This window comes from Poecilia latipinna, unplaced genomic scaffold (assembly GCF_001443285.1).
Source record: "Poecilia latipinna isolate Pla-1442-1.1 unplaced genomic scaffold, P_latipinna-1.0 Scaffold8, whole genome shotgun sequence".
Lineage (NCBI taxonomy): Eukaryota > Metazoa > Chordata > Actinopteri > Cyprinodontiformes > Poeciliidae > Poecilia > Poecilia latipinna.
This window is the reverse complement of record NW_015112624.1, coordinates 1,254,761-1,270,083: the sequence shown is the minus strand read 5'-3', so window position 1 is coordinate 1,270,083 and position 15,323 is coordinate 1,254,761. Positions and strand designations below refer to the sequence as shown.

General features: G+C 40.5%; 1 protein-coding gene across 1 annotated transcript in view; it reads left to right on the top strand.

Moving 5' to 3' along the window:
• Positions 1 to 15,323, top strand: part of ncor2 (nuclear receptor corepressor 2) — a 127,448-nt gene that overhangs the window by 52,144 nt on the left and 59,981 nt on the right. Inside the window, exons 4-7 of the mRNA XM_015027474.1 lie at positions 1,876 to 2,053; positions 4,758 to 4,940; positions 10,855 to 10,968; positions 14,967 to 15,156. Coding sequence (XP_014882960.1) covers positions 1,876 to 2,053; positions 4,758 to 4,940; positions 10,855 to 10,968; positions 14,967 to 15,156 — 665 coding nt within the window. The remainder of the gene's footprint in view (positions 1 to 1,875; positions 2,054 to 4,757; positions 4,941 to 10,854; positions 10,969 to 14,966; positions 15,157 to 15,323) is intronic.

Below are 15,323 nucleotides of genomic sequence, written 5' to 3'. Positions count from 1 at the left end.
TTATCTTTGGGCTTAACGCGGCAGTATTTAGCTTTTATAAAAAATATGCTTTTTACATATATATTAAAAGTGTCACCGTGTAATCTGTGAAAAGATCGATCTCCTCCACTTCCTCCCAGCTAGTGTTGTTGTCTGAAGAAATGGACCGCTGGCGACCAAAAACAACCAATCAGAGCCAGGAGGAGGGTTTTAGTGCTGTCAATCAACCTTGTGTACACACTGCTAAATGTGCTAATGACAGAGAAACAACTTACTCTTACAGGAAAACCTCACTGGTGACCATGCTAACTAGTCTTAACATTCATGTGTTAGCAGATAGCAAAGAGGAGACAGAAGGAGGGGGCAAGCAGCACGCACGTGGCCATGATTGACAGCGCTATGACCCTCCTCCTGCCTCTGATTGGCTGTTTCTGGTTCGCACTGGGAGAAGTCAGGGGTGCTCAATTTTTTTTATTCCTCCCATCCCCACAGATTATGGATTTCATATTAAACTATCACGACACGTGATAGTTTTAGCAAATATGTAAAAAAATATATAATAATTTTTTTTTTTACTAAAGTCACCCACTGATGCTTTAACCCTCCTGTTGTCCTCGGGTCAAAGTGACCCGAGGACAACAGGAGGGTTAATAAAATGATGCTTTAATTAATACACACAGTAAACACTTTCACAGTCCCTTTGGTTGCACGTTCTTTGTAAATGTCTCTCAGTTTTTAGATGTTATTGATTATTACACCTTCCCTTCAATAACTGAACTCCACAGAAAGAACAAAACCACAGACCAGACCACTGTGTGCCTTGACCAGCAATTATGGTTGTGTTCTTTCTCTTCTTTTTACAAGCCGCCTCCAATTTGGCACTGACAGCAAGGGCTTTGACCTTATGGCTTCTGTCTCCTGGGTGGGGTCGAGGGTAAAAAGAAAAACCCATTTGGTTCGAAAGAACAAAAAGCAATTTAACAAGTGGTTTAATGAAAGTATCAGCGTCTAATCATCAAGTGAATTTTAACATCTGCGTAGAACTCCTTTTCATTGCTTATTTTAATTTGTTTTTGGTTATTTTTCTCTTGGTTCATGTTGATTTGAATGTGTGCCGTGGCTGTAATTTAAATGAAGTGTCCGTCTCACTGGGAGTCATTCCTACATGACAAGGGTTTCGTCTAAAAGAAGGCATTTGCTGATGCAGAGTCCTGGTCCGTTAAATCATTCAAATCAACAATAAGTATTTGCTTGGTTTTAAACCAGGGCTGTTCTAACTCTAATACCAGTCATTTAAAAATATAATTGAATGCACTCTGGTACATCCCTGCGTTGAGCAGGAATGTACCAGCTTAGCATGTTGAATGCTAAGCTGACGTTGAGAATGAATGGCAACAAAAGCTCCCTGCCATGAATCCTCTGTCATTTCATGACAAGAAAAGTTACCCAAAGACAAGTTGGATTTATGAGCTTTCTGCTGCAGAGCACAACAAAATGACTCTTCTCCTGAGAAGCCAGTCTGGATGAACAGTAACATAAACAAAACACTGTTTACATCAGGCTAGATCACCATTTGTTCCCTTTTTTCCCACAAATGGCATATCAGTTCGGTACAGTGGGCCGTGATTCTGTTATTTTATTTTTCTTTACATGAGTTTATTATGAAATGCCATCCAGCTCACTTATGTGGTGTTTTTTTTTATTATTGTAGTTTAAACTGCAAAACACGTCTGACTGTATTCAGAAAGAATACTCGTCCACAAATATAACCGCATCTCTATGGCAACGCTAAAGTTCTGCGCAGCTTGTGTCCAGCGCCTATTAGGCGTTAATTAGTAAAAAGCAATAACCAAGCTCAAAAACCTTTTTGCTACAACTGTCTTATCTTCCTTTCAGAGGACAAGAGCAGCACATCCGTTATGAGCACATCTACCTGCCGGAGGCCCCCAGCCAGTCAGAGGTGGACTATGCAGAGATCAAACGTCCTCGTTTGGAGATGGGATCGGACTCTCTGATGAGGCCTCTGTCCCACCGGCAGCCGTTACCTCTCGGAGGGGCTGAGGACATGACGAAGGTGAGAAACATGTAAAACGTATGGTATCAATTTAGTGTATCATACTGAATTCACCCGTAAGAACTGATATTAACTATATTCTATTAGTTTGGAGGATTTGGGAATTACGGGTGCATTCACAACAGCCCTGTTTAGTTTGCTTTAATCTAACTGTTGTTCATTTGCCTAGAAAAGTCTGGTTCGTTTTGGGAGGTGTGAATATCTAATCAAACTCCAAAAATTCAAACCTCTGTCTCATTTTGGTTGAAGTGAACTCTGGCGCATATTTAGACGCCAAGCGGACTGGAAACCGCGCCAAAAAGGGAATTCTGGGTAAATGCAACGAAACAATCACGAGAGTCTAGCGCTGTTGTCGTGGTCTTTTTACCAGAACAATAGAGGAATCCTACTAAAACCGCTAAAATCTGATGCTACTCCATTACATTTTGCGAAGAAATAAGTCACGCTCGTGCCTTCTGAGGTTTTTGTGTCGTTTCCGTCAGCGGTTCTTGGTGCAGCGCCACCACAGGCGAGGATAGGAACAGGTTTCTCAAAGGGGTTTAGATCATTTGACACAGTGCAGTGTGAAAATGAACCGCACCATGTAACAAATATAACATTTCTGGCTGCCAGTCGAACTGCGTCTACCAGACTATCGGGTCTGAAAACACCCTACAAGACGATCCTTAGAAGTGATAATACAAAGTTAAGATTCTGCCTCTTTTTTTTCTTTTCTTTTTTCCCCCTGAAATATAATACCGTATCTGTTTAAGATTTAACTTATTTGGATAATCCGACTAGACTCTTTAAGAAACCTAAAGGATTTCATTGAACTTGTCGCAGCAGGGGATGCAGAAGAGGATTCTGCTCTAAATCAGAGATGGATCTTTGGAGCAGCAGAAGAGGAAAACCAAGGGAGTTGTGAAACTGCAATTAATAAATAATAGAGCTGACCTAGATTTCAAAAGACTGAAGGGGATGAAGCTGTGAGCAACAGATCAGAATGACTTGCTTGCTGTGCGGAGCTGCTGATTGTGAGGCGTCTCTGACATGACGGAGTGCCTCAAACTGCCAGGAGAGGCAGACAGCCAGAGAATGGTAAATAGATACAGTAATAACACAGGAGGAGGAGCGCGAGGGGAGGGTATTCAGGAATCCTTGTGCTTTCCCTTAAAGCAGCAAGAGTGTAAACCTGTTACATAAGTGGAGTCAGATGCAATCACTGCTTGGAACAAGAGCGCAATACAATAGCTTGATAGAATGCAGGAAGCAACGTAAAGAAGTGGCAAAGGGCAGGCGCAGAGAGGCATAGATAATGGGGGAAGGGGAAAGGGAGGACTTGGAGACTGACAGGAAAAGAGGGAGTGAGCCAGTAGTATCTGACAAAGCTGATGCCTGGAGCATGACTCATATAGAATGGGAAACAGGCGGCCAGAAGCAACAACTCTGTTGCTGTACGCCAGAATCTACAGGCGGAGAAGGTCTGCTGCTATTTGCACTTCAAGTTTCAAACTTGTTTTTTTTTTTAAATTATTATTATTGCTTTTCAAATAATCTCAACTGAGAAAAAAGGTGAGGATGAGGTAGAGATGTTGCCTGGACTCCGTGCTGACTGCTTCACATTAAGTTGTTGCACATTGAATTCAGAACATGGCTCAGATACACAGGTAAACATTTTGCTCCCTCTTTGGCTGAACATACCAGTCAACAAAAAGCGGATAACTTTTATTGTTTATCCTTAGATACATTTTAATCTCTTTAATTAAAAAAACTAGTCAAGGCTGGAATTATAAGCAGAAGTGAAACGTTTTAGGATGTCTAATCTGTCCTCGGTTGTTTTCCGGGATGCTGAGTTTTAACACGGGTTACGAAAACGGTGCCTTGATTCACACTCAGGGTTGTCAGATTAGACAAAGTCAAAACATCCCGCGAGTGCTTTTTCCTAGTTTGACATTTTTTTTTCTTCTTTTTTGTGTGTGTTTGTTTGTTTCTGACTCACAGGCTTTGGCAACTGTGGGCTTCTTAATCTAGGACAGCCGCTCAACATCCTCTGGCTCTGACATTTTCAATCACAGCAGGTCTACAAGGCTGTAATGCTGCCTGCCTAGTCCAGATTAGCCCACTTACATAACCTTCATTTCAGATGTTTAAAAATAACGCAGAACAAAACCCAAGCTGGATGGCTCTCACTCCTACACACACACGCGCGCGCGCACATACACACACACACACACACACACTTGTACGGAGGACTGGCTCCATCGTGGCCTCATATATTTATAACATCAGAACAAACACAGTCGCTCATCGGGAACAAATGGATTCTTGCCCTCCTGCACAAGCGTGCCCATTATGTTGTTTTGCATTTTGTCCATTCACTAACTAATATTGTTGTCAGCTTTCATGAATTAATGCTTTGTCACACATCTTAATTAAATCTTTGTAACAGTTTGAGAGTAGGGCTGCAACTGACGATTTGTTTTAGTAATCAATTATTCTATTGATTATTCTGATGATTAATCAGTAAAAAATGGCACATTCTGCAGATGGTTAATGAGCGTTATTGATTTAAAAACAAATGTGAGAACTTCTCTTCCAAACCTTGACTCAATTATTCATCACTCACTACAGATTCTTTCAAACATATCTTCTGGTTTCTCTACTTGTGAAAATCTCCCTCTTCAGCTCGATGTAATGTTTACCTTTGCTACGTTGGGGTTCACAGGAGCGTGGAAGTGCCATCGGGAAGCTGGAGCCCATCTCGCCGGTGAGCCCAGTCCACATGGACACCGACTTGGACCTGGTTCCGGCTCGGTTCTCCAAGGAGGAGCTGATTCAGAACATGGAACGTGTGGACAGGGAGATCACCATGGTGGAGCAACAGATCTGCAAGCTTCGCAAAAAGCAGGTCGGTGCTCCGTGCGATCTGGTTGGAGATCATTTCTGGTCGCTTTGTGGTTCCAGAAGGTTCTTACCCAACTCAGTTTCATCTCTGTGGCAGCCATGGTGTCAATATTGTCATCTTTTCGTCTCATCAATAAGATTTATCTTGGTGATTGTTTTTTTTTAGCAACTTGAAAGCAGAAAATGTGTTGAAATACTGAGAGTATCTGTTGCCTTTCTTATTCATTTTTTATAATTATGGCTTTGGTAGGAGTTCCTAAATCAAAAGATATAGTCGTGTTTTAAAATGTGATATTATTTCTGATTTGATATAAAGCCTGTGAATTGAGTAGATTTTTTTATACCATTTGCCTATTTCTGAGCTGGGTTTCTGAGTATTTATTTCCCATGTGAACTCTTTGTCTTGACATCTTTTTTTTAAGTGAATTCTCATTCCATTGTGATTGCCCTTTCAGTCATTAACCGCCATTTGGATCCATTATGATTTTATGTGTTCTATCAACCTAAATTAGGCTGCAGTTTATCCTAAGCACTATTTATGACGGAAAACCTGACAACCTGAACAACCTTTTAGAACTGGCAGGGTCACACTGTGGAAATGTTTTTTTTTCCTCCCCCAGTGGGGACATTTAAGCTGGTCAGAGTTGATGGGAAGATAGGTGGAAAATCAAGAAAGCAATCTAGTTAAAGGCTGCAAAAGACTTGAAACCAGGGCAAGAAGATCGCCTAACTCCAGCACAATGTTATGGTTTAGATCAAATGAGAGTGGCTCAGTCAAAGTCAGGGTTTTATATGTTATTCAACTTGTGCTCTTCATCTCATCTCACTCAGTTTGAGTGATTTTGGAGGAATAGACAAAAATGTCACTGTAGTTGTGATTGTAGGATCTAGATTGGACTTCATGACAAGATGTGGAAAAGTTTAGAGGGTGTGAATACTTTTGCAAAGAACTGCAGAGTGAATTTTTCATTCAAGCTTCTGTGATTTGTTGCTTGCCATACTTTGATTATGCTGAACAATTTTCGACATCTGCTTTTCTTCCCTCTCTTCCTTTTGCTTTTTTTTTTTTTTTTTTTACGGAGAAAAATCAGTTAAATATATATGAAGCTATAAATAACGGCTTCCTTCAGGGAGTCAAAGCATGGTGAACATTTTGTTACTGTGAAACTGCTCATATCCCCGCCAGTCCTGCCACGCTGACTCCCAGCGGGCTGCGTAGTGTTTTTCTAAAGAAGCTGTAGTTTGAATAAACTGGCTTTCATCCATCAAACATGCTGTTACATCAGACTACTACTTTCTAAAAAAATAAAGAAATAAAAATAAATGTGTAAAAATAACCAAATGAATTAAAATAAAATGAATATGTAAAAATTAAACAGATATAAAATAGAATAAAATTAATTGTGTAAAAATGGAGATTGGTAAAATAAATATGAAAAATACAAATATATGAACACAAAAATCTAATTTAAAAAATCTGCAAAAATAAGAATAAATCTGTAAAATAAAAGAAATTAAAATTAAATGTAGAAATAGAAGTAGATATAACAATAAAAGGCGCAAAATAAAAACAAATACAAGTTGATATTAAAAAATTATTTTGTTTCAAATTTTTCTTTATATTTTGTAAAAATAAATAAATGAAATGTATGGGGAGGGAAACTGCTTAACACACTCATTAGGGAAAAAAAAGTCTAGTTAATCCTTCAAATGCAGCTTTTGGCACCTCGAGGAACGACAGATATAGATGTGATTACACCTATACGAAGTGTTTCGTTCCAAAGATTTCACAAGAAAAATCTGTCTGCTGTGGTTGGTGGGTTTCGCTCACATTCAAGGACACCACCTACATTTTCACAACGTTACCAAGTTAAACAGCACGTACGCTGTATGCCGACCGCCCCGTTTTGAAGTCTGGCTTCACAGCTAATCATTCCGAGCACAGAGAGGAACACCTGAGATGGAAGAGCAAGTAAGCCCTGTGGAGAGGTTCATCAAAGCTTGGTGGAGGAGAGCAGAAGCCAAGCAGGACTTGGACTAAGCCAGGAGGAACTCTTCAGACACTTGAAAGCTGCAGGGCCCCCACTGCAGAGGGCCAAACTTGACCTGAGACATTCTGCCTGGGTCGCTGTTGGAAGCCATGTCTCTGCCTGCATTTCTCTTATTGTTTGGAAATGGATTGATAGAACTGCTAACTTCAAAGTTAATGATGAGTCCTTCAGTCAAGAATGGATTTTAGGATCACACCAACAGGAAAATATCAGGTCGTTTAAGAATATTTACGCTTTAACCAAAAAGACGAAACGAGGAATCCTTTTCTCTTCGGTGAATAGAAGAAACTTTTGAATGATTAAAAGCTGCTCTCAGAAAAAATCTGCATCCGCCTCAGGTTCCCGTAATGGAGAATGTTTTTCCGGATATTATTACAGTCCGGCTCGGGCTGAGCGTTAAAACATCTGCAGTAATTAAGCAGCATGATAAACTATTTTTTAAAGAGTTCTGGCAGATTAAGTGAACGGGCAGGAGGCAGAGGTTAGGTTTCAGCCAGTGTGTCAGCCAAAGTCATGATGGTTGGTTTATTTTATTTTACTCTGAGGTGGGTTTGGAAAGGGAACGGGGGTGTCTTCATGGGAATGCCTGAATTTGCCTGACCAGATGCTCAACTAGGGAAATTATGGCACAAGATGAGCCAACCTACTGTGCTCATGTGTGGACCATATTGAGGCCACCATTACTCCACCCTGCTCTGAAGGCTCGTGTAGATTAGCTGTTTTTGCAGCACCCTTTTGCCTCGTTTCCACTGGTCGGGTCGGTTCGATATGGCGTATTCCCAAGAGCATTTCCGCCACTAACTGAACTCTTGCTTTCAGACGTGGTTAAAACCAAACGGCTAACATGGCGTCATACTAGCGTGACAGCAACTGTGATGCTCTAGTATTTCTCGTTTTTATGTCCACCAATCAATGAACTGTGCTGTGTGACGCCAGTAGCTTCGCCCTAACCTCACTGTTCCTACAACTGAAGGGAACCCAAAAACGGTGTGCGGCGTTTTTACGATGGAAACGGATAAAATGGCGCGTCTACCCGACCCTCGCCGTACTGCTCAGTGGAAACGAGGCATTTGACACCCAAACTCGGCTTCCACATAGCTGGTCACAGCTGAATACATACACTCTGCTGCTTTTACCCCCCCCCAACTCACAGCTTACAGTAAATTTATCCAAATATTTCCTGTGAGTATTTCTGAAGGTCACTTTTCATTCAGTGTTTAGTTAAGCAAATCCGTTTTATTTTACACCATTACAATACGTTCAATTAAATGTTCCTGTATGTAGTTGAAAGTTTCCATATTGTAGTGGTCAAGAGTTGTTTTGGAGCGGCTGGTACATAAAAGTTAAAATATTAAGACAGTCTTTATATTAACGATTGCTCACAGAGCGCAGTGGAAGCCTGATTTACTGGCATTAAAGCTTTTGTCAAACGATTCTTGTGTAGATATCACTTCTAATTTTTTGGTTGGTGTTTTCAGAAATCTGTGAATTAATAGGGCTGGATTTTTCCGGCTGCACATTATGAGGGAAAACATGACATTGCAATATTATTCTGACATTTTTCAAAGGTAGTTAACCTAGATCTGCTTCACTGCTGCTTACATTTCCACTTTTCCAGAGTTTGAATGCATGGCAGCTGTAATGTTTCAGTCTACCAAATATTACATCTATGCAATCCTTTGCAGTTTTGATATTGCACTTCAGTATTGGATTTGAAACTAGCAGCTCCCCACCTGGATTGCAATATTTTTACCAGTAATTAATTTGTTTTTATAGTGTTCACCAATGGGTCAGCTCCAATTTCCATAATTCTTTTGTGACTGGTGATAGACCGATGTCGATCATATCCACCAAACTTATCTACCTTTACAGCCGTCTGAAAATCAGCCACCGTCTACTTTTTCTCTGAGGGCTGACCGACAGACTCGCCAATATGTATAAACTTTTAATTTCCCTTTGAGAAAAATATAAATTAACAACTTGCATGTAGCTGTCTTGAGGTTTTTTGTTCAGTGATTTTCAGTAAAGTAAGGTTAGAACATTGAAAGTGTGTTGGGTCATTGAAAGGGTCAGTTATAAAAACATTTGGCATCTGTCAATATTGGAATCACCAGGTTGGGGTTTTTAAAGATCTGTGATCAGCCAGAACACTGCATTTGGTGCACCTGTAGTTCTTTCACTTACTGGCTAATCTCATAATCCTGTAAACATGTAATTTCACTGCCTCTTATTGTCTTTAGAGAACTTTAACTTCAAGTTGAACTGGATTTGCGGTTCTTATCCTCGCTGGGGTAAAAATGCCCTCTAACACCACCTCGGCTGTCCAGTCAAAAATAACCACCTAACCTAATTTTCTCAAATCACTATTAAAACCTTCTCGGTTGCATTACGTCATTCTCTTACACCAACACAGCTGCCAGACCTTATCTGTTCGAGGTAATGGAAATAATTTGACATAAATCTTCTGAGTTTGTAGCTGTAATGGAGCTCTGGATAAACATAATAATACTTGCATAAGGAGACGACTTTATGGGCTCGTTTAGATGATGTAAATGTGTTTCAAAGCCACCTGCCCCCCCCGGTTTTAAAGTCATGACTTTGTGACTTGCAGCAATACAAACTGATCACTGGCACAAGCTGGTGAATATGTTCTTTAATACACACAAGGCTGTAGCTATTGAATATTTTATTAGTATTTAATCATTTTCATTCAGTTATTATTTTAATTATTATAGGCTTGTTTGAACCCATTGATGAATTAAGTATTTTGTTTTATTTTTATGTATTGTGTTTTTTTTAATCCAAAGCCAAAATGCACATTCAGAGCCACCTTGTTGTTTCATCTGCTTTTTCCATTATCACAGTTCCCCGTTTGATATTTTTCTCCCTCCGTACCTTTTTGTTTATGCACACGCGGTGCCACTCGTTCTACGCTCCCACTGTAAACATCGATTTTATTTGCTCGAAAAGCCATTTGAATCAGGAATGTCTGCCTTCTCTTTGTGCAGTCTTGTGCTAATCAAATTCAGTTTTGCTGCAGAGTATATTAACTCATTGTTTGATGTAGCTCCATAAATGTGGCATGTTTGGCCTCGTTCTTCAGTTTCTTTTTCCCCCTTCCTTGATCACACATAATCTTAAGTGGCAGAGTGCAGTGCCACGCGAATAGCAGCACCGGTGAAACACGTCTGCCATTAAGTTGAACCATCCTATGAAAGATTTATCTCCAAAGCTGTAATGTTGTGTTGTTGCTTTTAGTTATTTGAAAGAGTAGTCTTGGCTCTATATATGTAGCCATAACCTACATTCTATAAGCGTCACTTTTTCATGTATGTCACATAAAGCAATAAGCAAAATCAATTAATCGCATGATGAATTAAAATGAGATCAAAAATTTCCACATGGACAACAATCGTTAGAGATGCTCCCCTCAGCATTTTGAGAAGCGCCGCCAACATTTGACACCCAGTACGAAGTAGTTAGTTTGCGCTTCTTGCCACTTTTACCCGTTTTCCCTGTCAAAGCTGAATATTTTTTTGAAACATAATTTTGGTTACAGAGACCTCATAATCCATTTTGATTCTTCTTGTTTCAACTGTTTTGTTGATTTTATTTTGGATCTTTTAGATATTTTCCAGTCTCAATGCTAAATGCTCTTTAGAAATTAAAGAAAGTATTATCTTAGTTGAAAATTGTCTCAAGATGCCAATATAATCGTTTATCGCAACGATTTCCGGGACAATTTGTCATCCAGCGACAGTTGTTGTTGTGACGGGAATATCTGTAAACAAAAACCGTCTGCTTTCAATATTTTCCCCATTACATATAATGGAAAATTTATCTGATCTTTTTTTGTGTGTGCTGCAGCAACAGCTGGAGGAGGAAGCCGCCAAGCCCCACGAACCCGAGAGGCCCATCTCGCCGCCACCCAGTGAGGCCAAGCACCGCAGCCTGGTGCAGATCATCTACGATGAGAACCGAGTAAGTGGAAGACAAACACTCAAACAGGCGTGCTTAATCTGCTGCCTTGCTCCTTTGACCCATATTCCTGGGTATTTCAATATGGCCACACTCGATCACTTTCGCAGAGTATTCATTACGTTGAAAGGTGGGGCTGTGTTATTGTTTTTCACGGCTGCCGCGTGACGGGTTGCACAGTAAATACTGTCTGTACATGCTGCCTCCCCAGAAAAGCAGCAGTCTGTCATACTTTTTTTTTCTTTCTGTGAGATAAATCTGAAAAAAAAAAAAAAACAAAAAAAAAACAAAAAAATCTCAAAGCTTGTCAAAATGTATTCATGTCATACCTTACCCCTCTTACTTGTTACTGCCGTGCAAGGTAGGAATGTTGCCTGAAAGAATATGCTACTAAAGGTCAACATGGCAAACATGATGAATCAGAGAGTTGACTCCGAGAGGCGCACACACAGTAGAAGGTGACTCACGTTTGCACTGACACAACCCTTGATCTTTGCTCTAAAATATTTCGGATTAATCAGCCTCTTCATGGAGCAGTGCCTCGTAAAAGCTAGCAGGAAACGTTCGCCGCAGGAAGTTGAGGTGTGTGCAGAAGATGAACCACAGAGCATTGCAGTGATTCTCAGTGCTCTCAGTCCCCCTTGTGGTTAAAAGCTGGGGTTTCACTCTTTGTAGGAATTGAGTTCAAAACTGAAACTCTGAAGAGCCGCTTGTGATTTTTTTTTTATTTTTTATTTTTATTTTTATATCCAGCATATATTTTAAACTGGGTAATTTTGCACATCTATGCTGGACAGCAGTGCAGTGTGCAGGCATTTCACTCAAAATGGACAATTATAGTTCAGCCCAAACTCTGGCATTCGCTGTGCGTAATAAAACATACTTTGCATTGCTGTGTGTCTCAGAGAAACGGCGGATAACCGCTGAAATGCCGTCGGAAACCCTTTAGGAAGAAGCGCAGCGCGCGACTTTGATTGTTTCTGTGGTCAGCTAAAACGCAGCCCTTCCGTGGAACAGGAGGACACGGCAGATGGCGCAAGTTATAGAGTGACTCGAGCGTGCAGTCTAACCTCTGTAACACTTCCCTCTGACTTACATGATGCACCCTGGCCTGCTGCCATCCAGCCTCATTGTGGCGGTCAAACCAGGCTCGAGCTGCTTCTATTCTAAGTCACACGCTCTTGCTTTGCTCATCGCTTCTGCATTTCTGGTATTTACAACTGCGCTCGCGCCGCTGTTTAATTGTCGCGATCCGATATGCTAAATTTGAGTTGTCTTCAAGGGAAGAGGGGTGCACAGGGGTGGGGGGGGGTATATTGTGTTGTAAAAAGAAATGGTTGCACATGGTGTTTACACACGTGGCTGGAATTACTTCAGCCTCAGCTCTTCCTGTCTCCACACTGTCATCTGTCCCTTTGGGGCTCACAGTCACAGGCTCTTTCAGCCCCATCATCAGACCCCCCATAGACGACTCAGTTCATGTTCATTCTCCCTGTATTTGGAGAACAATCCTCACAGATATGGGCATGTGAAAAGACATGGACCTCCTGTGACTACGTTGTGTTTATGTCTTTTCGATGTAAAACTAGCGTTGCTGTTTTTTTGGTATTTTTCCCCCTGCATTTGTCCCTTTTCCTTGTTTTTGTTCCCAGGATTCCCTTTGGTGGGGGTTTGGGATTATAATCACTCAGGGAAGCCGCAGAATCAATCCCAGAAATCTGGTTTCACGTTTGCTGGAGTCGGATCATGTGACCTGCAGAAAATGTTCCATCGGCTCCTAACTTTACGAGCGGTGATAATGCGAGCGCCGCTGTGGTGAATCTGTGTGCCACCACCGGGGGGCATGATTGAAATGCTAAATTCAGCCTCTTCACATCTGTCTGCTTACAAACATGAATGATGTTAACGAAGCACCAGCACTTTAATTAATTACACTCTTACGGAAAACCACAATGTTTTGCCTCACATTTCCCCTCTCCACTTTACTTCCATAGATATTGTTTGTTTTTTCTTGGGTTTTTTTTTCTTCTTCTGAAGCTACTTCAGTATTTCACAGCTTTGTTTTCAAATTAGCTGAAAGTATCACAGTTCGGAAATGAAGAGAAATCCCCCAGCCTCCCTCCCTCCACTCTCGGAGGATGAAAGTCTCCTTTTAATAATTGCTGCTCATTAAGTGCTGCTGCTGTGAGCGTGCTCTCTGAGGCAATACTCTGCAGCCTGTTACACCTACTCACTGATGATGAGGAAGCAACATTTGCATTTAATTGATATGTACAACATGTGCATTGTGTAAGGCTGTGGTTCTTTTCTTTCCTTGTTCGGTGGAAGCACAAGGGTTTTATTCAAAAAAGCTTCGCCTCACTTTTGACCAAGTTGTAACTAGCTTGTGTTCACTCATGATGTGGAGTTGATGTATAGTCATGATTTTTATCACCATTTCCCTGCAGTGAAGCATGTCTATTAAAAACATGTAGCTGAGGATGTAGGCCAGGGGTGCTCACAGTGCGGCTCGTGGACCATTTGTGGCTCTTGGAATGATTTTCTGTGGCCCTTGATCACAATTCAAGAAACTTTAAAAAAAAAACAAAAAACAAAAAAAAAAAACATTCCAGTGTCAAATTTGCTGTGAAGTCTTTAATTAAAATAAAATCCTGCTAAATTAACTTCTTTAAAATGGAAAAACGAAAATGCACACAAGATATTTGCCTTTTATTAGCACAGTTACGGTATGGACTTAGAATATTATTGTGATATTTTGCAATACTATTATGATAACGATAAAAATTATGATTTGAAAAAATTTTTTGCTTCTTTTTTAGATAACTTTACGACTGTGACTGCATGGCAAAACATTTGTAGCACGGAAAATGTTGAAAACGTTCCAATTTAAAATAGGCTTCTCTGATACTCCACTTACTTAACAAGTAAGATTTATAAGTCTAAACTGCACATGGTGTTTTCGAACTTACTGATATGTTTTTTTGATGCTCCCGTGAAACAGTGAAGAAAATTGTAAAAATAACATTTCCGATAATGCAGTTTTTTTTTATTTAATATCATTGATTCAAATTAGTCAAGACGATGATAAATCAAAACTCCTCTAAGAAGTTTGTCACAATAAATAATAAACGATACGATAAATGCTCACCGATTTCTGCTGTTGATTCTAGACATCAAGCAATGGCGGTCATGCAGAAATGTGTCGTCGCGGAAAATTTTAGCATCAATATTAGCATTTTCGTACAAAATTTTACAACATAATCATTTAAAACCATGAAGGTTTTTGTCCTTGCTACATGAAAGCACGTTTATAGTATGTTCTCTGAACATGACGGTTGTCTAACTATTAGAGTTCAGCTTGTTTTAAGTCTGCTGAGGATATTTAAGCAGCATTAGGTCAAATAGCCTAACCTAATATAAAGAAATAAAAGCTGCCACTGAAATGTGGTCCGACCCGTCATCAGCTGTAAAATGTCACTACATGCACCAAGGGCATCTGCACATGGCAAATGAAGGAGAAGAGTACAGCGAGAATATTGCTTTGGAGTTTTGGAAAGACGTATACACATTTGTGTCCCCCTCCACTCCTCCAGCTCCACTCTTTCCCCCCCCCCCTTTTTCTCTCCCACTTTTTTAGTCTACTCCCACTTGCTTTCATGCCTGCCTGCTCTTTCTCTCTAACCTTTCTCTGCTCAGTGGAGGTGAGTAATCTTTCTCTCTTTTTTTTTCTTGCTGGAGAAGATAGAGAAAGAGAGAGAGGGGAGAGAGAGAGGGGAGAGAGAGAGCTGAGGCAAGGAGCTGTGGCCCAGCTTGAGTTAAAAGCTCTAATAATAGGCAGCGGGTCCAGCTCTCCATCTATCCATGCATCCAGCCCCGTCCACCCTTTGTAGCAAGCAGTGTTTTTTGTTTTTTGCCTTGGTGATCTAGTGAGCGTGTTCCCCGTGTTGCCGTGGTGATGGCAGCTGGCTAATGTGCTACTTCTGTTTGTCTTTTCTCATCAGAAAAAGGCAGAAGAGGCTCATAGGATACTGGAGGGGCTGGGACCCAGAGTGGAACTGGTGAGTAGCGACTTTTACTTTGCGTGGACTTTTCTTCTCGTCTTTGTGTGCTCTTCTCTCCTTAAATTTTTAAACATAGAACAGCGAATCGACTGCTGCAGAGCTCGGCTCTGCCTCAGGGGGCGTTCATTCTGTGAAACTTCAGCTTAAAAATAGATCCAATTATTTGACCACTTTTCATTAGTTCCAAAGTTTTGCATTACTTCTCTAATTGATGACATGTTTAATTATTTTTTAAAAATGACTGAGGAAACTAATTTAGGCCTTTTTGCCATTTTGTAACCTCTTTAATTGTTTTTT